Source organism: Hypomesus nipponensis, chromosome 19 (genome assembly GCF_054491055.1).
Source record: "Hypomesus nipponensis isolate SF chromosome 19, ASM5449105v1, whole genome shotgun sequence".
Taxonomy (NCBI): domain Eukaryota; kingdom Metazoa; phylum Chordata; class Actinopteri; order Osmeriformes; family Osmeridae; genus Hypomesus; species Hypomesus nipponensis.
Window position 1 is genome coordinate 9,510,353 of NC_140379.1, and position 25,194 is coordinate 9,535,546.

Below are 25,194 nucleotides of genomic sequence, written 5' to 3' on the forward strand. Positions count from 1 at the left end.
GAAGCAGTGAGATCACTGCTCAGATAACGTAATTCAGGACGATTGGATACATGATTACCCATCTGCAAAATCCCTCCGCGGTATTTTAGACGGGATTATGACCCTCAGATTAGAGCAGGCATAATCATTTTGCTCGTTTCTGTTGTTTCTGGAGAAGTAGAGCCATTTCAGGGTTCACTTCTCTTTAAAGAGACAAGTGTCTCTTTCTTTCTGTTTCTCTTCCGTTTCAGAGTGAGAGGCAAGCCTAATATGAGGATAATCAGCACACACTGCCCTTCTGTTTTACCGCAAGGTCTTTGTCATGTAGCTGCAATAGGTCTAGACAGGGCCTGCCTTCTTCAACGTGAATCCTGGTTTGAAAACGGTCTAGATTAGGCTGGAGTCATGAAACATAGCTATTTCGTCATTAAACCAAACTAAGACTGAAATTAACGTTTAAACCATTTGATTATTAAATCAATACCGTGGAAATCAAATGTATGAGTAGGCTAATGCCTACATCTCGTTGGTCGTGGTGAGTAGGCGGTAACTGCCACAGCCGTTGCTGCTGTTGCAACCGCTGCCGCCGTCGCCACTCTACCGTTCACCGCAGTGGGGCGTATTCATACACGTTTCGGGGCTGAGTCCGTGTGAGTCTGTGCTGTTCATATTCCGGGGCATTGTCAGTGGCTCGCTCTCCGTGTGATGCATCGAGTGATGCGAGGTTGTGCGATCGCTTCTTGGATGCAGCATCCGTTTTTCACTGTACAAGTAAGGGAGGTGACCCAATCGATATTAGCCTACAAAGCCCAGCTCACATCTACAGGTAAGATTCTTGCTGTATTTATCCATGGAGAGATGTAGGCTACTGTTTGTTGCGACCAAATATGCGTGATTTTTCATTCTTAGAGCATCTTCGAGTTCTACCATCCCGGTTATCCAACAAGCCAGCCAGGGTATGAAACCAGCCAGGATAAACAGCCAGTGATACTTGATGGATTTCCCCCTCATCACCACACACTTTTCAGATCATGTATTCCATAGCTGGGAATATAACACACGAAATGGTCTTTGTATGACAATTGAGCCTGGAGTATATCTGGAATATTTATGTTTACGTGGTTGTTGTATGATGATGCTAAATTCTGGACATCCATTACTTCTATACTGGGAGTTGTCTGTCCAATAACAGTATAGGGATTCTCCCTCTCTCTCTTTACTATCTTTTTCTCTGTCTACCATCTCTATCTTTTTCTGTCATTGTCTTCCCCTCTCTCTTTCTCTGTTATTCTCCCCCTCTCTATGTGTTATTCTCTTTCTTTCTTTCTTTTTCTCTCTCTTTATTTCTCTCTCTCTCTTTGTCACCCACCCCCACCCGACATACTCTCCCTTGCTATTGCTCTCTCTCTGCTTCTCTTTGTGCCACTTTACCTCTATTCGTCTTATTCTGCTCATCTCTCTCTACCTCCCTCCCTTTATCTCCCTTTGTCCCTGTCTCTCTCCTCTGGGCCAGAGGGAGAGCCTTATGTCCACTGTCTGTTTGTATTGTTTCTGTCCTCTGCCACCAGCCAGCCTGTCGAGGCAGCTCCAGCAGGCCACTAGTTCTGCTCTGTCTGCCTTGCTGGTCCGACTTCTGAAACAGCTATGCATAAACACAGCTTGATTAGTGACAATAGAGTAATCGTGTCATTTCTTGTCAGTCATTATATGCAAGTCCACTCGTCTTCGCTCCATTCCTTTCCCCTCCTCTCATAAGCGATCATACTGAAGTTTATTCTCTTGGCCTCAGGAGGAACTTCAGAAGGGACTCCATATGCCCCTAGGTAGTTTGTGTTGTTTATGGTCCTCAGTTACGTAAACAGCTGCTGAGTGTGTTTTTGGAGGGAGAGGGAATGATGTCTTTAGCTCCACTTTAGTGGCTTGTTCACCATTAGTGACTTGTTTTTACCACTTGTTTATCAGATTGACTTTAATCATTAAATGATATTGTCCTGTTGCATTGTAGAGACAACATCTTGAAACCTTGGTGACAATGTTTTTAACTGTATCCATGTCAGATCCTGGGGACAACATCCAAGAACCATACAACCAGATCCATGTTCCAGTGGCCCGTTTCTAGAACTGTTCATCTCTGTGTAATAGCAACATGAAAGAGGATGGCATGGCATCAACAGCTCTGTATAGCTGTTTTGTTTGATCATAAGGCAGCATTCCCGTTTGATCAGGCTGAGGCTGAGCAGAAGTTGATAGCAGGGGGGAGGTTGGCGTTGGCAGGGAGCAGTGGCTCATCAGTCCCGCTGAAGATCCTGATAATGTGCAGGAGCACCAAGCCTGTCGCTGAGCGAGGGCTGCTGGGAGTGTATTTATAGATCCACGCTGGATGACACTTTACTCCCCAGTCAATTATCTAGAGAAGCTCCAACTATCAAGGAATTAGCAGCTGGTGAAGGAAAGGGAAGGAGGGGAGGAGAGGACAGGAGAAAGATGCTGCTCTGTGCCAGTGATTAGCTAACATACTCCCACGATGTGAGTCACATGCCTCTTCTAACTCTCCTCTGTCCTCATCACATTATGTTCCTCTCTTTTCCTCTCTTTTCCTTTCCGAAAGTCTCCCTCTGAAATCACTAGCTCTTTGTCTTTCTGTGTGTGTGTGTGTGTGTGTGTGTAAGCTTCATTCAGCGTCCTTATGAAGGGATGGTCAGAATGGTCAGTCCCATAGAACATTCTACTGGCTGTTCTGGAACCTGCCAGGACCTTTCTGTTGTCTCCGCTACCGTGGTGACGAGACTGCAACTCCTGAATCCCAATGATAGTGACCATATAGCAAGTGCTTAATGAAGACAGGATGACTTTCAGATTGTGTGCTGTGTTCTGTCGTCAGCATGTCACTGTCCCAGATCTAACCCTGGCTGTCAACTGAGATTTAGATCTCATCATACACACTTATGTATACACACACGCAGACACACACGCGCACATAAACATACAGACAATATTCACAGACACACACTAACACACACATGCAAACACAGGCAGACACACAGACACATACAACCAACGAACACAATATCTAACACAACTCTAGTATCATGAAAGATATAATACATCTGTATGCACGTGTAGAAGCAGCAGTTGTTTGATTGTAGAGTGTTTAGAGATTCTAGCTTCCCATCTACTGTTCTAACAAGCTGCATGTTCTCATAACCAGCCCTCTCTCTCTCTCTCTCTCTCTCTCTCTCTCTCTCTCTCTCTCTCTCTCTCTCTCTCTCTCTCTCACTTTATCTCTCTCTCTGGGGAGGCTGAGTCAGTTTTGCAGAGCCAGTATCTCCTCTCCTCAGATCCTTCATGTGTGTGTGTGTGTATGTATGTATTTGTGTGTATGTATGTGTGTGTGTATGTGTGTGTCTATGTGTGTGTGTGGGCTGTTGTTCAGATCAAACAACGCCTCGTCAGGTTCTGTCTGGTCTAGTGTTACTGGCAGATTATGAGACTGTTTGTTTGAAAGAGAGACAGACAGACAGACCAAAGTAAGAAAGACAGAGAGACAGAGAGGGACAGAGATACAAAGTCAAAGAGAAAGTCCGAGATGGAGAGAGATACTATACTGTGATCCGGTGATCCAGTGCTCCTTCTTAGTGTAGTGCACTCCTCCCCCGCCTCCCTTTTTCGATGGCAGCAGTGGTATTGAATCTGAATCTCATTCATTGTCAGACTGTTCAGTATTCCACCAAGCCACACAGAACAGCCCTCTTTCAAAAATTTCACAAACTGTTCTCTTTCCTTTGTCATCTTTTTCTCTTTTCCCACTTTTCTGGGTCTGTTTCTGTGTTTCAGGTCATCTCACCTGACCTGGACCCCAACCCTGCAGAAACCACCATAACCCTAGAGAACCCTAAAGAACTAGATTGGTATTATTGGGTTGCCATTGTGTGTGCGTATTTGTCTGTGACGCAGAGGAACCTGTTGGTTAGCCTGGGCAACCTTTGGGCCTTTGGGAGTCAACAAAACAAACATGCTCTCAGTAGGCACTCGCCATCTTCCTCTCTTGCACGGAAGAAACAAGGGAGGGAGGGGGGAGGAGGGGGAAGTGAAGAGAGGAGGAAAGAAGGAGGGAGGCACGTGAGGAGGAGACAGAGGTGGAAGGAGTGGTGGTTAAATGAGTGAGAGAGAGGGAGGAAGAGGTGAGGTGAACAAAGGAAAGGGAGGTTGGATGGGTAAGAGGAGCTTAGAGAGGGATTCTCATCTTACATCCAGACACATTATCTCGGTAGATGTCGTCGTTGTCGTTGAAATCTGCGTTTATGTGAGGAGTCTCGCTTGAGAGAACTGTCCTCTCCTCTCCTGATAGGACGAGAAGATGGGACTCATGCTATCCTAACAGAAGAGGAAGAGGAAGAGGGACGAGGAGGAGGAAGGAGGAAGAGGAGGGAGGAGGACCAAGGTGTCGGGGGATATGTCTTTGAAGTTGTGTAGGGTGGAGGAAGAGTAGCAAAAACGACAGCAGAGCTGTAAACCTCTCTAGAGCTGCTGCTGCTCATCTCTTATTTACACTGCTGGTGGAGAGGGGCGGGAGAGGAAGGAACGTGAGAGAACGAGGAAAGAAAAGAAGGACAGAGAGGGGGGAGAGAGAGGTGGAAAGAGAGGAGGTAGTGCGCCGAGAGAGGAGGAGGAGAGAGGAAGGAGATAATGGAGGGAGATGTCATGGAGAAAAAAAGGGAAAAAAAGGAGAGAGAAGTAGAAGAGGAGGAGCAGAGTGTATTTAGTGTTACTAGAGAGACTACTATCCTGTCACTCAACAGACTCACTCACACTCACCTTGTCGGAGTTGTAGGAAAGATACTTGATAATGGTGGATGTTGGGAATTGTTGTCCAGCTGGTTGAGACCGATGGCTGTTGGAAGTTGTAGTCTAGCTAGTTCATACTGGTGGGAGTTGTAGTCAAGGTAGTTGATACTGATGGCTGCTGGGTGGTTGAAGGACAGATTAGCACCCCAGGGGCAGCTCCGCTCTGTGATGTTAGGGTTAGGGTGATGTAAGGGGATTGGATCTGAGCTGTGTAATCCTGTATCCATCATAGGATCGCTGACCAACACACTGCCATAAAAGCAAGGCTGGTCACAACCTCACACACAAACACACATGGCTAGGGACACGTATCTGTGTTACATGATCAGTTTTTATTTCACTTGAAGGGACAAAGAAACGCTCACACATGACTTGATGTTGACCTCTTTGTCTGCTGTGATGGAGGAGCGTCCCTCAAGATTCCCACAGAGAGCACAAGAAAACCACAATCCCAAAATAGCTGTGATTCATACATTACTACATACTGGGACTGAGGCTGGGGCTGGGGCTGAGGCTGGGGCCTAAAGCTGAGGCCGGGGGTTCTCTTCCTCTCCTGACACACTAGGCTTCACTAAAAGCAAGCTCTCCAACCGCTTTATCATCCCTGCTCACTGATGCCCCTAGGAGAGACTGTTGAAGTGACTTAAAAGACACATTAGAGAAACCTCATCACACATCAGAACATCAGAGAAGCCTCATTATCCTTCTGGAACATTAATAAACTCTCACCATATTCTAGAACATTAGAACGCCTCATCACATGCTGCAACCTCAGTGAACTCCCATCACTTTCTAGAGTGGTAGAGAAGCCTCAGGGTTTAGGCTGACACTGCTGCCTGATACATCACAGCCAATCCCCAACCATGGAGGTATCAACCAGCCAGTCACTTACTACGGAAGTATGACCCACTAATCACCAACCATGGTGAACAAGCCAATCACTCATCGTTGCTTTCTGATAAGCGGTTTTATAATGACAGCAGGTTATTGTGGGAAGGTGATGCTGTCCCCTCCACTTTAGAGGTGGCGGGTGGCAGGGTCGGAGTGGGGATGGACTGAGAGCTGCAATTTTAGTGTTCTCTTTCTGTGAGTTCTGAGCCTAAGCCATGATTACTGGAACTGTGCCAGCGTCTACGTCATGCTATTGAGTGCATTTTCGGTTTGGGCTGATTCTGAAAGCTTCCAAAAGGGTGACATCTGGTAGGACAGTGTGTGTGTGCCTGCGTGTCTGTGTGTGTGGTTTTTATCAGACCTGTGAAAAAAGATGGACGTGTGTGTGTGTGTTTGTGCAATGCGTGTGTGCGTGTCAGCATCCATGCGTGTTTGTGATTGTGCCCTCTGTGAAGCAGACCTCTGTTCACAGAGTCATTTCCTGAAGCAGCAGAGAGAAGCAGCAGGTGACCAGAAACCTCCCTCTAGCGTCACTCTGGTCTCCATGGGAACTCCCTGCCGCCGCTGTGCCTCTGAACCTGCTTCCTGCTGAGGAGTTTAACAGCCCTGAAACGTGTCCGAAACAGCCCTGAAACAGCCCCGAAACAGCCCCGAAACAGCCCTGAAACAGCCCTGAAACAGCCCTGAAACAGCCCTGAAACAGCCCTGGGATCTTGGACCACAAGCATAGGGCTGGGGGGCAGCCCACCTACCCTCATACAGGAGAGCCTGTATGCTAAAGCAGACCCACCCAGTTTACTGTCTCACTAGTCTGGCTCCTGAGACTCGATTGATTCCAGCCGACTGTGCTCAAGTACTTTAATTCACTCTTTAATGACTAAGACATGCTTCATAAAGCAAGTCATTATGATGGGTTGTAAGGCATCGGCCAGCTAGGTTCAACAGGAGTGTGTGTGTGCGCGTGTGTGTGTGCACCTCTCCTCTGGGCTCGTCTGACCATTTTAGAGGGCATTATTCATGCAACCACACCACTCTCTGATTCAGCTGTGCTCCAGCTGTGTCACCACAGCACACACACACACACACCACTAATGACATCGATTGCGGGGGAGATGGAATCAATAACAGCTCAAGGTTTTTGTCATTGTGTGTGCAGCGTTGCCATGTGTGGTGCTGTCTTCCTCTGCTCCGTGTCTTCAGGTGATGATTAGAACATTTCAAGCTACAGCCTGGGAATAAAGACAGATCTTTCTCCTCTTCTCTCCTCTCCCCACTTCTCCTCAGTGTGAACAATGGCCTCCAGTATGCGGGCGAAGGCATTAGTATTCTCTAGGCCTCTGTAGCAGAGAGTGCAGCACAGAGAGAGAGAGAGAGAGAGAGAGAGAGAGAGAGAGAGAGAGAGAGAGAGAGAGAGAGAAAATGAGAGATGGAGGCGCTACTCTGCAATACTCTGTCCCGTTTCTAATCTACCCTGTCCTGTTCTGTCTTGTTCAGGTCTTTTCAAATGCTGTTTTCCAAGAGAGCTCGAGAGAAACAGAGAGCAAATGCAACATGAGCCTGGTGTTGCACAGGAAGGAAGAGATTAAGATGTCCTGTTGGGATGCAGGCGAGGGGGATTTTAAATCAAACCAGTGTTAGCTGATAATTACCCTCCCATTTGCATCAATTAGCTATGTTGCGTTAAATACCCAGATACAAACGGGCTGTTGACATTGTAGTGAAATGTTATCTTGATTTTGTGGTTTAACAGTTGCCCAATTGTGTATTATCCACGAGGAGGTTCTCTAGGCACATGTACGTCGTTGCAGATCTTTTTGGACAACTGGCAGACACACCTCACCCATGTTATAAGCTTTCTTACAGTAAATGCAGGCAGTTCTAACCTTACTGGCTGTCATGGCTGATGTGAGCATGCAAGTGGCTCCTTGAGACAGGCAGATGGTAGACAGGCAGATAGTAGAGATGTGGACACACCAGACACTGACTGATTTCTGTCAACACACGAACACCGGCATGCTGGTCTGGTATCAGCCAATAAAGATGATTCTGTGTGTTTTATTATGATTTTGTAGAATCATTAAGCTGGTGGGACACCTTTTGTGCTGGGATGTGTGTGTGTATGCCTGTTGGTGTGTGTGAGCTGGTTTGTGTTTGTGCTAGTGTGTGTTTGTGTTTGCTAGTTGGCGTGTATGTACTGGTGTGTGTGTGTGCATGTTGTGGCAGGTCCATTCTCATTCACATGGTAATGTATTCAGATTCAATAAAACCTGTCAAGTGTGTGAAATGTGCAGCCTGTCCCAAACAAAGCAGACATCTGGGGACATTGAGGACATTCTGGTTCGGAAACATGTTGATTTACACGTCAAATTTATACTTGCAAAAATGCTGTACACGTATGTTACACATATGTAAATATGCAGTCACACACCATGTGAGTGGTAGTGCATTGCCATAGTAACACTGTGGAATAATCAGCCTTAATCCAGACATGGAGGGAGAGATGGACTCATTCAGGGAAAAAACTAGGAGGTGAAAGGTCACTGGTCCCCAGGAGAGGCTGTTACCCTTAGTTACCATTCTCTCACAGGGATAGGGGTAGGGAAGGGTGTGGCCCGGTTGTGGTGAGTGGAGGATGAAGGGGAGGAGGAGGGATGACATGGAGAACAATGCAAGAAGGGGAAGAAAACGGAGAGCAAAGGGCCAGTGGGGGGGTGGGGGCAAATAGCCTGTGGGAGGCCGTCCATTGTGGTTGTCAAATTCACTATTGTACCTTTAGCCTGTGGGTTGAAGAAGACAGCCTTTGTTCATAACGTGTAGGTTTGTGTGTGTATGTTAGCTAGCGTCCTCCAAGTCTAGCTGCAGTCTTGTTGTCCTCCAGGCTTGGCCCCACCCCGCAATCACACACTGAAAGAGGGATGCACGGGAGAGTGTTTGTGTGTGGGGGGGAGAGCCTTTCTGTGCAGGCCCGTGCGAGGGTAATTAGCCATTGTAATCAGTGTGATGGAAAGCATAATTATGGAGGGAGAAGGAGAGAAAGAGAGATGGGCTGTGAAAGCAACAACAAACTCCTCAGAGAGCTGTTGTCACGAGCAACTGCTGGCGACGGCCCTGAGCAATGCTCGGTGAATGGACGAATGAGAGAAAGTAGAAGAGAGAAAAGTAGGATGGATGATGGATGGGAGAAATATATTATGTGAAAGGCAGGATGGGTGGATGGATTGAGAAGGCTCAGGGGAACGTGTCAATGTGAAACACTTTAGGACTGCTAAAACTGCTGCATTGACACCTAAAGTAATATGTCCTGACAATATGCTTCAACTGTGTGTGTCCTCTATAATAGAATTCTTCACGATTCGTGCTATCTTTCTGTGGCCTGATAACTTTTTAATGAGATTCTTGAATTGTTTCAGAAACCCGTATGAAGAAGCACCCAAAATAATCTTATTATCTTCCCCCTCCCTATCTCCCTCTTTCTCCTGAATTTGGGTCCCCCTGTACTGGCCTAGCTGCTAGAATTGTGTGAAGAAAGAACAAGAGAAATAGACAGGACAGAGCTCCCAGGTGTATGGTTGTCTCTCTGTATACCAGAGGGTCAATTGCTTGACTCATCTGCCAACCTCTGACTTCCCTCCATCACCCCCCTCCCACACACTCTCTCTCTCTCAAGATGCTTCTCATTGTTTCTGGCACAGTGTCAGGCTTTTGTCCAACCCAGTGGGGATGTATTGAGTGAGGTGTTGCATTGTGGGACTCGTAGTATTGCCTAGTAAGCAGTGCCGCTGCTCTTTGTGTGTAAGTAAATGAGAAGCTGTCCAATTCAATAGTGGTAATGGATCGGTCTGTCAGAGGGAAAGAAAGAGATGCAGACAGAGTCAGTGTGTGTGTGTACATGTGTGTGTGCAGCCTAGCTATTAATGACTGTTTCTTTGTGTTTGTCAGGACTGTGACGGTAGCCATGCATGGCCTGTAAACAGCATATCATGGCTCACAGGAAGAGGCCAGGAACGAATCAGGGAGGAAGCAGTATGGCTGAGCCTCTCCCCCGGACCTGCCCCGCCCCCTTCCCTTCAGAGTCACATGACAGGAAGCTACCCGTGCGGTCCCACCCAGCTTCGTATCCTAAAGACTCACATGATCAGGCCCATGTCCAACCAGATGAAGGGGCGGAGCCACATTACTGTGGCCAATTGGATGCAAAGCTGACAGCCCACCGGCCGGCCACTCCTTCTACACCTGACCACCAGTGTGAGCAGTCCCACGACCACGCCCATGACCACGCCCACGACCACGCCCACTCAGACTTCCGTGGTCGAGCGGACAGCTTGGACGGAGACTCCAGCTCTGACTACGTCAACAACACATCGGACGAGGAGGAAGACTATGATGAAGGCTTGGCGGAGGAGGACGAGGGCGTGACCTATTACATCCGCTACTGCCCCGAAGACGACTCCTACATGGAGAGCGTGGACTGTAGCCGCGGCGACTGTAGCAGAGGGGACTGTAGCCGTGGCGACTGCAGGGCTGCAGTGGAGCCTGTTGCAGACACAGACGAATGTCAGGAGGCTGTAGAAGAGTGGGAGGAGGGGGAGGGCGAGCAGAGGGAGGTGGGGGAGGTTGTGGAGCACTGGGTGGAGGAAGGACGAGGGGGGGATGATGAGTTGAGGGAGGAGTGGGTGGAAGAGGAGGGAGAGGTGGATGAGGAGGAGGTGAGAGAGGACTGGGTCGAGGGAGAGGGGGAGAAGGAGGAGGTGACAGAGGATTGGGTCGAGGGAGAGGGGGAGGAGGTGAGAGAGGAGTGGGTTGATGGAGAGGGGGAGGAGGAGGAGGTGAGAGAAGAGTGGGTCGAGGGAGAGGGGGATGAGGAGGAGGTGAGAGAGGAGTGGGTCGAGGGAGAGGGGGAGGAAGAGGAAGAGGCTGAGGTGAGAGAGGAGTGGGTCGAGGGAGAGGGGGAGGAAGAGGAAGAGGCTGAGGTGAGAGAGGAGTGGGTGGACCGAGATGGGGATGAGGAGGAGGGGGAAGTACGCTGTGAAGTGGTGGAACAGGATGCGGATCAACAGATCTACGACGGACGGCCTGAGCCAATCCTGCACCACCACCATCCAAGCCCCGCCCCGATGCAGCAGACACCCCCCAGGGAGGAGGAGGAGGAAGAGGAGAGTGAGGAGTACCTTCCCAATGAAGAGGAGCAAGAGGAGGAGGAGGCGGGAGAAGGGCGGGGCTACACAGAGGACTACTACGTCCCAGAGGCCAATGGGAACTGTGTGGGTGTGTCCCCATACCGGGGGAGGCAGGTGGGGGAAGGAGGGGAGGTGGGGGAGGAGGCTGAGGAGGACATTGACCTGATTGTGGCCGAGATCAAGATGAGTATGAGCATGGGCAGTCTGAGCAGTGGTACCGACCACAGCCCAGAGGAGCTGGCTCACGACTCCGCCCCTGCTAACTACCCTCCCCCTGCACTACCCCCTGCCAAACCCTCTCCTGCCCCCGGCCCCTACCCGCTCCACCGCCACGACAGCCGGCCCAAGTCCCTGAACCTGCCCTCCACACGCCACAACAACCCGGACCTTCAGAGGGGCTTCAAGGTGCGGGCGAGTACGCCTGAAGACCGTCCACACCGGGCCCAGGAACAGGTCAGCACGAGTACATAGGACCATACAAAGTAGAGGAAGAGGAGAGTAATAGGGGGGTGAGGAGCCCACAGATGGTGAGCGGCTGTCTCCTGAGGGCCCATGCTGAGACGCACCTGCTTAGTCGCATGCACGTGTGTGAATGCATGGTAACTGATGTAGCTAGCGTAGCAGTGTGGAACTGGGTCAGACTGAGTAGGGCAGGGCACGAGAGTAGTACCAGCTATAGAACTATAACAGTTATTAATAGGGTGACCGTCACTGTTCTGCATCTGCACCCAGTTGTGGCTCTGTGTTTCGGTGCTGAGGTCATCATGTAACCCCTCCCGCCCCCCTCGTCAGGTGACCAACGGCCCAGAGCAGCAGCCAACCAGAAAGCAGAATCGTTCCGATCTCAACCTTCCTTTGGAGAACAACAACACTCCAGAGGTTAGATACACACAGACACACATGTACACACACACACACGCACGTACAGTAAAGTACATCCACTGTCACACTCTTAGCTGCATCCATAGCCTGAGTTACAAAGGTCCCACTTTGTAACTCAGAAACCTTCTGAGAATGAAGCTGCAGAGTGGTTGTTGGTGTTGTGTCTTCTTGTTTGTTTTGGTTTGATATGGTCCACAGACAGGAAGTGGCTCTTGGTCTTGGTGATCTCTCTCCTGCTGTGCTTCAGCCAGTCTCATCACCATCTCTGACTCTTCTCTATTTCTTTGTTTATTTGTTCTGCAGCAAACTAAGAAAGCAGCGGCGTTCCCCAGCTTTGTGGATGGTGAGTCTCAATCTCAGCTGTCTGTCCTATCTGGTGATTACCCTGATCTCTGGTAAGTAGAGGAGGACTGGTGGGGTAGAGCTGGTGAGATGATTCCATCTGTCCAGATGCAGGAGGTGTATATGATTAGAAGGAGGGGGGATGTTCACTACTACAGATACAGCCAGGCAGAGGAAGTTTCAGCTAAGACTCTGCCCAAGCGAAAACATTTTGTACTTAAAGTATAATCACAAACTATAATTTGAAACATACCTAATGTATTACATTTGTCAATAAGTAGGTGAATACACACAATCTGTATATTTTAAGTACTATTCAAATTATGTAGAACTAGATTAATTTAATTACACTAAACTCAATTAAACTCTAATTTAATACATTAAATTAGATTTAGAGTAGTTATACTCTTTTTCCACTTCAAGTCAGGTTGTTCTTCACATATACAGCATATTATGAGAGGAGACCCAATGTTCTGAGCTGGTTGTTTGGTTGTCTGTTCCTCTGACTGCCTGTTTCTCTGGCTGCCTGTTCCTCCCCCTTCCAAGCTCTTTGGTGAGCTGAGTCCCTGGGTGGGGGTGTTTTAGAGTCCTCATCTCCATATCCCACATGGATAAACCTCTGCTGTTCTCCCCCACCTCCCCCCACACTCCCCCAGCGTTCCTACCAGGGTCCAGTCCTCCACTGTCTCTGTGTCTCACACACCCTAGCCAGAACAGGAATATAGCTCATCTATTTCTATATTTAATCCCATCATATTTCTCCTCCCCCCTCCCCCTCGGCCTCCCCCTCCAGTGCCGGGACCATGTGAGCCAGAAGACCTGATTGATGGGATCATCTTTGCTGCTAACTACCTGGGCTCCACCCAGCTGCTGTCAGAGAGGAACCCCTCCAAGAACATTCGCATGATGCAGGCCCAGGAGGCTGTGAGCAGGGTGAAGGTATGGAGGGAGGAAGGTGGAGGAAGGGGTGGGTGTGGAAGAGAACACGTCTCTGGCTCCCCTCAGTCTTTAAAGCTTCTCCACACCTGCGGTGTCCTGGGACCAACTCATCGGGACACAAACTGTCTGTTCATTCTCTTTCTCTCTGTCACTCTCTCCCGACCTCCTTCTTTTGCTTTCCTTCTTTTCCTTTCTTCTCTCTCTGTGTGTGTCTCTCTCTCACTCACTATCATGCACTTTCTTGTCTCTGTCCTTCACTCTATCTCACTTTTCCATCAAAGGCCTTTGAAGATGAAACCATGGCAACGCTTTACTGCCTGGGTGTATGTTTTTCAACTTCATTATTTCTGCGAGTACTGTAGCTAGGTCATCCGACAAGACTACTCCCTCTCTCTCTCTCTCTCTCTCTCTCTCTCTCTCTCTCTCTCTCTCTCTCTCTCTTTCTCTCTCTCTTTCTCTCACTCACTCTCTCTCTCTCTCTCTCTCTATCTCTCTCACTCTCTCTTTCTCTCTCTCTCTCTCTCTCTCTCTCTCTCTCTCTCTCTCTCTCTCTGAGGAGGAGGAGGAGGAGGAGGGGGAGGAGGAGGAGGAAGAACAGCACATGTGTCTGTAGATGAATGGGCCATATGGTGCTAAGCAGAGCCAGCAGAACCGGCTCCTCATCTTAAACCCTCTCTCACTCTCTCTCTCTCTCTCTCTCTCTCTCTCTCTCTCTCTCTCTCTCTCTCTCTCTTTCTCTCTCTCTGTCTCTCTCTCTCTTTCTCTCTATCTCTCTCTCTCTCAAACACACACACACACAAAGAAACAAACACAGACACATACCTTTTTCAACACAGTCCTGACTTGCTGTGGTCCAAAACCAGACCATATAACAAGCCAACAACAACAACAATATCCCACCCAGACAACTTTAATTGTACCTGCATCCTTTGAAAGTGTGACCCTGAGAACACAACACTGGGACTTGACATTGACACTGTGTGGGAAATTACACATGGTCTTGCAGTTTAACAAGGTTGGATAATTTATGCACATCTTTTTGGCATGAGGTGCCTCTCATTTATATGCAGGTTGCAACAGCTCACCGCCCACTCTTGCTCCTTCCAAACTCGCAGCTGGCTTCTCACTAGCTGGCTGCTAGCTCTTCATTTGTAACTAGCTACAAGCGTCTTCCTACGGGCTAGCTGCTAGCTTCTCTCTCCTGACTGTCTACTACTTCTTTTCTAGACGGACCACTGTTGCTAAAGATGGAGAGGCTGGTTTATTCTAAATATATCTCTGTCTCTCTTCATCATACAGGCATATTCTGCTATTTTCTTTTCTGCCTCACATAAATCCCTCTTTGTTACACCATGTTCTAAATGCCTACATCGTGAAGTATATTTTCATCCTCTGTCTTCTATCTGTAAACTTGAACATTCTAGAATCAGGTTTTTCTAGAACTCAGACGCTTTGTATTGAGGTTGGCGTGATCTGAAAGGGTGTCATGTTATCAGGAGTATCTTTGATACATTACTGTAAGCTTCAAAAGGAGAACTCAGGAATGCCTCTCACTCATCTATAGAGGTAGCCTACTGTAATGTGTTCATCTGAAGTTCTGACGATCAGCCTTCTGCTGTAGTTTGAAAAGGAAGAACAATAGCAGTATCAAACTCATTTTTGCATGTGTTATGATTTGATGTTTCCAAATAGAGAAAAAAATAGCAATTATCTCCCTCTAATTGCTGTTTTGATTTGTTTCAGCCAAACATGGTTGTGCCACCTCTCTGTCAATGTTTGTCTCCTCCTGTCTTTTTCCATCCTGCTCTCTCTATATATGTATCTTCATCTGTCTCTCGACCTATACCTTACTCTCTTCTCTCTCACTGTATGTCTAACTATACTTCTCTGTCTTTCTACCTCTCTCTGTCTTCCTGTTTCCATTTCTCTCCTCTTTGTGCCCTCTCCATTCCTCCCCCTCTCACTCCCTCTCTCTGCTCACATGTTCAGAGCAGAGAGGTAGCACACGTGCTTATGGCTGTTCGGTTTTCCTCTCCTTCTTATCTTCCTTCTTTACTTCCTGTCCTCTTGTGTTTGCTGCCGACCCCGTTCTGTCCCTGCCCCGCCTCTTCCTGTCCCGCCTGCCCGACCACGCCCATGCCATGCCTGGCCACGCCCACCAGAGGGTTCAGAAGGCTGCCAAAATCAAGAAAAAGGCGGTGTGTAAAAATACACAATTTGAATATACCAAAGAAGTACCGCCACCTTCCCCATACTCTCCCCTTCCTCCACCCAGCCATCTGTGTGTGTCTGCATGTATGTGTGGGTCATAGATAGCTGGCATCACTGAGAGCTGGAGGATCTTCGTATCCCAGCAGCCTCTAAACAATCACAGAACAACAAGCCTCTCTAATCTGAGTTACTAGAAACTATTAGTAAATGGGTATCAACTATCACATTAACAGCAACAGTTGTGTACAGGATATTTGAGCTGAACTGTCTATTTATGATGTTTATACTGTGTTGTTTACACTAATCTGCTCATTTTACACGCAGCAGCCATGTTAATTAATTACTAGAAATCATACATAATTGGATTAGTGTGCAGGACACACCGATTACTGCAAGTGTTCTACTCTGCCATGCTCCTCTCTCCTCCTCTCGTCTCCTCTCTTTCTCTCCTCTACTCTACTTTCCTCCTCTCCTCTCTTCTTCTTTCCCCCTCTCCTTTCTTCTCCTTTCCTCCTCTCTCTATTTATCCTGGCACACTCATGCCTCAGCCAGCTGGGAATGGGTTACAAATACTGCACTGTGCCATGTCGCAGTGCCCACTCTCCATCATCACTATTGTGATGAAACCAAGTGCCAAGCAGGTCCCCATGACCCCAGCCTTCGGTTCTGCCTCACCCCTTCCCATTTCATACCCCCTGCCCTTACACTCACCCCTCACCGTCCAGCCTTTTACTGCTGACTCACCCCGTCCCCTCCCCTGTCTCACACCTCAGCATGGCCCCCATGTGTTGTGCATGTATGCTTTCTCAGCTGTAGCTTGTATGATTCTAACTGGTGTTGCCACCTGTGTCTCTCTGCTTCCGATGCTCATCTATAGACAGTTCTGACACAACACAGACATAATAGAGACAAGGTACAGACATGTAAGACGCGATTGAGTCAGTGATTCAGTGCAGTAGTCTGGATCTCCAGGTCTGGGGTGTGTTACGGTACCAGGCTCCAGTTGTGGGTGTGTGTAGCAGCATGGCTGCCTGGTTCTTCCTCAGGGCACTCTGACCCGTGTGCTTCCTGTGTGTGTCCTTCCAGAGCCCAGAGGGAGATGGACAGAGCCTGACGGAGGTGGACCTGTTCATCTCCACACAGAGGATCAAGGTCCTCAATGCTGACTCACAGGTACACACACATACACACACACACAGACACACGCAGCCCTAACCCCAATGGGCAGATCCCCGTTGGGGGACTATGACAGTCCCCAGTGACTGTCACAGACAGCTATTATTCATCATCATCAAATCTGGTGACGTGTATATCTGGCACATTGGAGTCTCCACAGACTGAGAGAGAGACGGAAAAAAAGGGACCGAAAGAGATACCGATAGAGAGGGAAAACAGACGGACAGAGAAAGGCCGAGTGAGAAAGAGAGAGAGGGAGATAAATCGCTTTAGCAAAGCCAAAAAGCTCGTGGACATCTGGCTGCAGACAGTGCAGAGCAGAGCACAAATGAACCTTATATAAATATGTGTCTTCAGCATGTGATCTAACATTGTGATACATAACATCAGTTACATCCCGACATGGTCATCATTCAGTTGGTATAACCCTGAACCTGTGTGGTCCCTCTAAGATCTGAATCAAAGTCAGTTTTTGTAGCGATTTGTTTGTATGCTCATTTGTTTTGTGTGTGGTTGGCTCGAGCTCTGGAGCAGTTGTCTGTCTTCCTAACAGCAGGCAGTGCGTGGGCTGCCTGGCACACACCAACATGCTGCAATGCAGTCTCTTCTCCTCTCCCCTCTTCTAGTGTGTGTGTAAGGAGAGGTCAGGATCTGACCCTTCAGGGACAGTCAAATGTACAGCCCATTAGACTTACTGATAGAGGCTTTCTAAACGTACTTAAATCTACCACACATACAAACACACTCAATGATATTATCGTCTGGTGACCAATAACCTGTGGATGGTGCTGCCGCTGTTGTTGTTTTTAATGATTATGGTGTTGACGCTGTTGTGCTCCCAGGAGACGATGATGGACAATGCGTTGCGTACCATCTCGTACATCGCTGACATCGGGAACATTGTGGTTCTGATGGCTCGGCGCCGCATGCCCCGGACCGCCTCCCAGGACTGCATAGAGACCACGCCAGGGGCACCCGACACCAAGAAACAGTACAAGATGATCTGCCACGTCTTTGAGTCTGAAGACGTGAGTCTGCGTGTGCGACAAACGGAGAGAGAGAGAGAGAGCGAGAGAGAGAGAGAGAGAGAGAGAGAGAGAGAGAGAGAGAGAGAGAGAGAGAGAGAGAGAGAGAGAGAGAGGTGGTGACAAGATGGTACTGAGGGCAGAGGGCCTGGTCCTTGTCACTGAGCTGTTGAGCTGTTGTGACAGGTTGTTAGTGTTAAATCACAGACCTTCCTGCTGTGAGAGCCAGGGAGGTGTTAAAACCAGCTAGCCGCCTAGGGGGAGGGGGGGATGGGGGGGGGGTCACATGACCTGGAGAGGACATGTCATGTGACCTTGGTCACAGCCAGAGATGCAGCAGAGCAAAGAGGATTCTGATCGAGTATCTCTCTCCACTATCCTGCCAGAGATGTCTGCTTCTGCAATGCAGTCCTTTCTTTCTCCTTTACACACACACACACACACACACAGTGCTGGGGTTGTGACAAAGACAAGAGAGAGACAGTCACTTACAGTACCAAGACTGTGACAGACACAAAGCGAGGCCAGGGTGACACATACTGCCTGTCATGGTGGTTGATATCCTCTCCTGCTAGCTGTGCCTGATGAGACAGTTCCCATCTGTCTTCTGTCTCAGAGGGTAGGGGGTCATGTGCAGGGGCAGGGGGAATCTGTACAGACTGGCTATTCTCTCCCAGACATCTGACGTTGTTTCCTGGTTGGTTGCGGCTCGTCCCCCAGGCCCAGCTGATCGCCCAGTCCATTGGCCAGGCCTTCAGCGTGGCCTATCAGGAGTTCCTGAGAGCCAATGGCATCAACCCTGAGGACCTTAGCCAGAAGGAGTACAGTGACATCATCAACACACAGGAAATGTACAACGATGACCTCATCCACTTCTCTAACTCGGAAAACTGTAAAGAGGTAGGAAGCTCCAGGACTCTGAGGAGGATCCATGTGACAGTTACCTGGGCTTCACCATCTGGTTATCCCCACAAAATGTCCTCTTTTTGACGGGTGCACACCGTCTGTTCTTTTATGACTTCTGTTTGCCTTGATCTACCTCCACTGAAGTAGTTGTGCATATCTTCCCAGCTCCTAGTGGAGAAGCAGAAGGGGGAGATGCTGGGCGTGGTCATCGTGGAGTCTGGCTGGGGCTCCATCCTGCCCACGGTCATTCTGGCCAACATGCTCAATGGCGCCCCCGCCGCCCGCTCTGGGAAGCTCAGCATCGGAGACCAGATCATGTCCATCAACAACACCAGCCTGGTGGGCCTGCCCCTCGCCACCTGTCAGGGCATCATCAAGGTAGGCAGAGAGACGTGGACTCAGAGAGCTATTTATCAGATCATATCGATGATGTATTCACTATCTCTGATCCTGTCTGATCTCATTCCTTGTTCCTGTGTGTGTGGGTGTATGTGTTGTGTTGTGTTGTGTTGTGTTGTGTGTGTGTGTGTGCGTGTCCAGGGCTTGAAGAACCAGGTGCAGGTGAAGCTGAACATTGTTAGCTGTCCTCCTGTCACCACTGTCCTCATCAAAAGACCCGACCTCAAGTACCAGCTGGGCTTCAGTGTACAGAATGGCATCGTAGGTCACAAACACACACGCACACACATACATACAAACAAACACGCACACACACATTTCTCAGTCATCTCTCAGTGAGTCAGCAGCTAGCCAGCAGATCGATCTGTCTAATGAAACCTTCTGCCTCCAGAGGCAACACTGACCACTGATGGGAGTGTGGGGTGGCATGCATGCATTATTAACATTCTCTCTCCTGCTTCACTCTCTCCTCCTCTTTTTACTTGTCCTCTCAAATAGATGAATGATGAATCTATCAATCAATCACCCACTCAGTAAGCTGTATGTGTGTTGTCACTCCCCCAGATATGCAGTCTGATGAGGGGGGGCATTGCCGAGCGAGGGGGGGTCAGGGTAGGACACCGCATCATTGAGATCAACAGCCAGAGTGTGGTGGCCACGGCACACGAGAAGATCGTCCAGGCGCTGTCCAACTCTGTAGGCGAGGTGAGACGCACACCTGTGGAGCACACTCACAAAAAACACACACAGTTCGATGCTTGCTTATGGGGTTTGTTTGTGCTTCAGATTCACATGAAGACAATGCCGGCCGCCATGTTCCGCCTCCTCACTGGCCAGGAGACACCCATGTACATATAAGGATATCTCTGCTCCTCCTGTGATTGGTTACAAGAACTTTGATGGACATGACGGACTGACAAATGACATGCCGAGGACAGCTTCACTTCCGGTGGGCAGGAAGAGACTTCTTTTCATCTTCTTCTCTGCTGATGACTTGTTGACTTCTACCATTATTCCTCCATCCCTGCTCTAACACCAGGCATACTCCGAGACAGAGAATGTTAACTTTATTTATTGGTTGTTGTTTGTTTGTTGTCTGTGCTTTGTTAGTCCTCTGAGTGAGGAACAGGAAGTGAGTGAATGAATGAATGCATTGATTTTTTTTTTATCCATATAAATGTAATTAGTTCCTGTGTGTCAGCGTATTTCCTGTGTACTTTATTGTATTTCTTGGGGATGTAAATATATGATGTACTAATGAGGGGGATAGATTTTGCAGGTCATGGGGGAATGTGTACTGAATGTCGGGGTACAGGTGGGAAGAAGGGAGGAGAGTAAAGATAAGGGTGTGGAAGTCGGGGGAGAGAAGAACTCGATAGAGAGACAGTTCAGCACTGCTGTCATCGTAGTTTAGATGGACTGTAAAAGAGCTGGCCCGGGATTGAACCTGGGTTATTTCCCCTTGCTCAGCAGATCCACATCAAATTAGACCAAGGTTAGCAGGTGAAGGTCCAAGTGATTAAAGGCCATATCCTTCAGATGAGGGCAATACTGAAGTTCTACCTTACTATGACCATGTCATTCTAATGGTTGTGCAAGTGTCTTTTTTAAATCCCCATGTATGTTGGCAACTATTTTGTTGAACAGCACATTCTCCCTTAAGTAGTTCTGAACTATTGTTTAAGCTTCTTTGAATTCAAATCAGTGTTTGAAACTTGAAAGAATATTTTCTATGTGTGCTATACTGTACCACAGTAACTTTATCAAGTTATTCTGTCCCAAACGGAAGCTATTGTTCTGACTGGGTGTTGAGTGTGTTGTTGTGTGAGTGGGTGTTGGGTGTTGTCATGAGTGGGTGTTGGGTGTGTCGTCTTGTGAGTAGGTGTTGTGTGTTGTCATGAGTGGGTGTTGAGTGTGTCGTTGTGTGAGTGGGTGTTGTGTGTTGTCATGAGTGGGTGTTGAGTGTGTCGTCTCGTGAGTGGGTGTTGAGTGTGTCGTTGTGTGAGCTGTGCCCATTGCCATTGCTAGAATGTGTGTAAATAAAGAGAATCTCATCTAGTATTGTGCTCAAGTAAGATCCACTGTTTTGTCATCGAAATATCTTCATTTCCTGTGTGAGCATTGACAGAATGAAAGCTGAGCTTCCCACTGTGACTGAGTGAGCCTGGCCACTAGACAGCTCCTGGTTCAACTTCATTGTACTGAACATTAGAAAACGTAACCATACATTTATCTATGTGCATGCCTCTTAAGATAGTGTCACGTCAATGAGACAAGATAATAAAACATTAAATAAAACCCACTGAAATGTGTCTGGGTCAGCGTAACATTTTTAGGTGTCTGATAAGAATGTTTTGTCTTTTGGTTGTATTGTTTCATTGAAAGGCATCATTCTATAGTACTGATTCTTCAGTGTGAATACCAGAGAATCAGTGTGAGGAACATGTTGCAAGTTTCTGATTCTTTATCACCCCCTTGTGGCAGCAGTTGGAAAGTGTATAAAGTAACATTGGGGACATCATTGGGGACGTTTATTTTAGCACTGTTTTATCATAGCCATTCAATCGATACTATTCTACTATGATTGCTTGGCAGTACATCATCTTGCAGCAGCTTGAAAATACAGAGATAAAAACATTACAAAGTAAACTTTCTTTCGGTTTTTCTTTATCTATCCATCTCTAGATTTAGTATGCAGTTTTGTCACGGTTCCCTAGATGTCCCTCCACGTTCCTCAAGGCTCCTGGTCATTCTTGTCACACTTGAGCATGACCTTGATGCCCAGCCCCTGGCGTGTGGTCTCAAAGGCGTGCGCCGCCTGCTCCAGAGGGAAGCGGTGTGTCACCAGGGGCTTCACGTTCACCTTTCCAGACGCTAGCATGGCTATGGCCATGGGCCAGCTTGAACGCAACAACACACACACACACAGACGTAGACACATCCAGGCACACACAGATCAACAACACACACACACAGACATAGACACATCCAGGCACACACAGATCAACAACACACACACACAGACATAGACACATCCAGGCACACACAGATCAACAACACACACACACAGACATAGACACATCCAGGCACACACAGATCAACAACACACACACACAGACATATACACATCCACGCACACACAGATCAACAACACACACACACAGACACACGCTACATGTTAATATGACGTGACATCGTTTTGAGTGGATACAGGTGGCACACGGAAATAGGAGGATCTCTACGTACGTGTTGCAGTAGCGGAACACCCCCCTGATGTCCACCTCCCTGATGGCCGCGTTGAGCAGAGGTACCGTGGTCATCTCAGAACCCATCCCCACCAGGACCACCACTCCCCCAGGTCGGGTCGCCTGGAGGGGCACAACACGCATCACTACCAGGCTGGGGGGAACCATAAACATTCCTCAAAGGGGGGGTCGACGTACATAGATGGCTGTCTGGACACTGCTCTCCACACCAGTGCACTCGATACTGATGTGTGGCTGAGCTCCCAGCATGCCTTGCACCGTGCCGGCCAGGTCCTGAGCACCGTCAGCCCGCTGCACCGTCACGGGGAAGTCCGCTCCCAGATCTTTCGCCATTGCCAAACGGTCGGTAGACAGATCTGGGGGTAAATGAAAGGAACAATATCAGGGACAGAGACAGTGATGATGGGAATATGAACTGCATGGTTAGATGGATAAATTGATGGTCTTACCAGTGATGATCACCTGGGCAGCACCCATTGCCTTGGCAACCAGGAGACACACAAGCCCAATGGGTCCTGTGACAAGAGGACGAACAACATGTCAGGAGAGGAGAGAAGAGTCTGAGGAGACAGGATAGGAAAAGAACAACAGGCAACAGAAATTAAAGCCATGAGAGAGAGAAACAGAGACAACAGGGAGAGAGCTACAGTATCTACTGCTTGGTTGCAGTTCCCAGCCTACAGGGGTGATCTGGAAATGTGCCAGTGTAGCTGTGCATTGTGAAAGAGCAGACCTGAGGTCAGCCAGAAACATGTGGGTCAAGCATGCAGGTTTACATGGTTAATGGTTCCTGGGCTCATGCTCCAGCACAGATGAGTTACAGATTAGACCTGGTACTACTGGTGTTTGGGTACACTGGTTTCATGGTGTTTGCTGTGTCCAAGTGATTCTGTCTTTCAAGACTACACCTTGTGTGTTGCTCTGATTCACCATCTTAGAAGTTTTAAATTATTCTGTTAAATTGTCGTTTTCATTATGCTTTATGTGTGGAGTATCACAATGTGATATAAAAAAAAATAGGGCCTGGACAGTCATTGGCTAATACCACAGTATCACTGTAAGTGACAGACAGATGATCCAATCAGTAGCTTACCTGCCCCACAGATGAGCACACTACTGCCCAGGGTGACCCCAGCACGGCGGCAGGCGTGAATCCCCACAGACAGAGGCTCGATCAACGCTCCCTCTTCAAATGTCACGTTGTCAGGCAGTCTGCTCACACAAAAAATTGCACACACAATTGCAATAATGGTCTTAGTCTTGTATAGGTTCTTTCCATGTCTGTCTTAGACTGGCAGAGACAGACCGGGGTGAGAATGATAGACAACCAGGGTGTGACTGACTTGTAGCAGAAGTTTGCGCTGTGTTTATAGTAGCGGCACAAGTTGCCATCGTCAGGCGGGGTGGCACAGAAGAAGATGGTGGGCGAAAGGTTGTAGTGTCCTGCCTTGAAGAATTCATCTTCCTCCCTGGGAACACCAGGCTCCACCGCCACTCTGTCTCCTGCTCAGAGAAGATGATGCACAGTCAGGGTATCTGGGATGTGTGGAGGCTCAGTGTGAGGTCAGGGTATCTGGGGTGTGTAGAGGGTCAGTGTGAGGTCAGGGTATCTGGGGTGTGTGGAGGGTCAGTGTGAGGTCAGGGTATCTGGGGTGTGTAGAGGGTCAGTGTGAGGTCAGGGTATCTGGGGTGTGTGGAGGGTCAGTGTGAGGTCAGGGTATCTGGGGTGTGTGGAGGGTCAGTGTGAGGTCAGGGTATCTGGGGTGTGTGGAGGGTCAGTGTGAGGTCAAGGTATCTGGGATGTGTGGAGGGTCAGTGTGAGGTCAGGGTATCTGGGGTGTGTAGAGGGTCAGTGTGAGGTCAGGGTATCTGGGGTGTGTGGAGGGTCAGTGTGAGGTCAGGGTATCTGGGGTGTGTGGAGGGTCAGTGTGAGGTCAGGGTATCTGGGGTGTGTGGAGGGTCAGTGTGAGGTCAAGGTATCTGGGATGTGTGGAGGGTCAGTGTGAGGTCAGGGTATCTGGGGTGTGTAGAGGGTCAGTGTGAGGTCAGGGTATCTGGGGTGTGTGGAGGGTCAGTGTGAGGTGGTACTCGCCTGGCTGGAGGTGTTCAACATTGGAGCCCACCTTGACCACCCTGCCAGCAGCCTCATGTCCCAGCACCATGGGCTTCTGCACAACAAAGTCCCCAATGCGACCGTGCTGCCAGTAGTGCACGTCAGACCCACATATCCCCACAGAGTGCATCTGCAGCAGCACCTCTGCGGGAGACAGGGAGATACAGTATGGACAGAAGAACATGAGTTATGGAGGAGATACTATATAGTATACTCTGTATTGATTGGATGGCTGGGTGAATCACTGTCGCATTGGAACACATGATGTTCTACACGACAAATATATGGGGCACACACCACAATCTGCACTGTACTGAACGATGAAAAATGGAAAGCATGTCAGACATGAAAGTTATCAGTCCAGGGCTGTTTCGTGCTGATCTGGAGGAAGAACATGCAGTTACTTTCTTACCATTTGGACCTGGTTCAGGAATGGGCCGTTGTTCCTGCAAGCAATGTATCTAGGTGTCACTCGCTAGTGTTCATTAAAATGCAGTTTATTTCTCTATTAGCAAGTTATACAAATGTTAGTCAAGTCATTAAAGGTTTACCAATCGCAGGTCCCCTTTAGCGTGCAGCACTACGGACAGATTCTCCGCTTTCTCCATTTCGATAAACGCTACGTGCGAGGTAGCTTACTGCAGGCTTGAACACATGAAGATCTCGTTTCCAGCGTTTAATTTGGCAATTTATTAGCTAGCTTGATCAAAGTTCGGCTTCCTCCTCCTCTCGTGGGCAGCCGCCAATACAAAGCATGTGATTGGAGTAACGTTAGGGAAGAGTCTTCCATTTCGGAAGGGCAGCGGCTCGTCAAGGGACATTCACTGAGCAAATTACAGCAACGCAATTCATGATGAGTTACGTGCAGAACCCGTGGTATAGTACTAATGGCAAATGTATTTATTCTAATCCCTTGCATAAAACCTGCAAACGGTTTGCATGTCATTGAAATTACCGTTTTATATGCACTGTCCCCCTACTGAACGACATGGTACCAATCTACCACGCCCACTACTCAGCCACATGAGCCAATCACAAGCAGA

General features: G+C 48.5%; 2 protein-coding genes across 2 annotated transcripts; one reads left to right on the plus strand and one right to left on the minus strand.

The window, feature by feature from the left end:
• The first annotated feature begins 727 nt into the window (after nt 1–727).
• apba2b (amyloid beta (A4) precursor protein-binding, family A, member 2b) lies at nt 728–21,131 on the plus strand. Its single transcript, XM_084682638.1, has 13 exons — nt 728–805; nt 9,655–11,345; nt 11,685–11,771; nt 12,078–12,117; nt 12,910–13,055; nt 15,218–15,253; nt 16,353–16,439; nt 17,285–17,470; nt 18,188–18,367; nt 18,539–18,751; nt 18,914–19,033; nt 19,337–19,477; nt 19,559–21,131. Exons 2-13 carry the CDS (start codon nt 9,675–9,677, stop codon nt 19,628–19,630), a joined length of 2,979 nt encoding a protein of 992 aa, XP_084538764.1. The 5' UTR covers nt 728–805; nt 9,655–9,674; the 3' UTR covers nt 19,631–21,131.
• Nucleotides 21,132–21,286: 155 nt separating this feature from the next.
• sord (sorbitol dehydrogenase) lies at nt 21,287–24,906 on the minus strand. Its single transcript, XM_084682639.1, has 9 exons — nt 24,703–24,906; nt 24,564–24,597; nt 24,131–24,295; nt 23,382–23,541; nt 23,132–23,250; nt 22,488–22,553; nt 22,216–22,394; nt 22,019–22,140; nt 21,287–21,672 (listed from the first exon to the last, which is right to left on the minus strand). The coding sequence occupies exons 1-9, from the start codon at nt 24,757–24,759 to the stop codon at nt 21,507–21,509; spliced, it is 1,068 nt and encodes a 355-aa protein (XP_084538765.1). The 5' UTR covers nt 24,760–24,906; the 3' UTR covers nt 21,287–21,506.
• Nucleotides 24,907–25,194: the final 288 nt, after the last annotated feature.

Bases quoted from the DNA above. Each gene is read 5' to 3' on its own strand.
- apba2b (XM_084682638.1), top strand. From the start codon at position 9,675: ATGGCCTGTAAACAGCATATCATGGCTCACAGGAAGAGGCCAGGAACG. The intron at 12,118-12,909 runs GTGAGTCTCAAT...CTCCCCCTCCAG, and splicing joins GTTCCCCAGCTTTGTGGATG to TGCCGGGACCATGTGAGCCA. The intron at 13,056-15,217 runs GTATGGAGGGAG...CACGCCCACCAG, and splicing joins AGGCTGTGAGCAGGGTGAAG to AGGGTTCAGAAGGCTGCCAA.
- sord (XM_084682639.1), bottom strand. From the start codon at position 24,759: ATGGAGAAAGCGGAGAATCTGTCCGTAGTGCTGCACGCTAAAGGGGAC. The intron at 22,395-22,487 runs GTAAGACCATCA...ATTTACCCCCAG, and splicing joins TGCCCAGGTGATCATCACTG to ATCTGTCTACCGACCGTTTG. The intron at 22,141-22,215 runs GTACGTCGACCC...GTGCCCCTCCAG, and splicing joins GTGTCCAGACAGCCATCTAT to GCGACCCGACCTGGGGGAGT.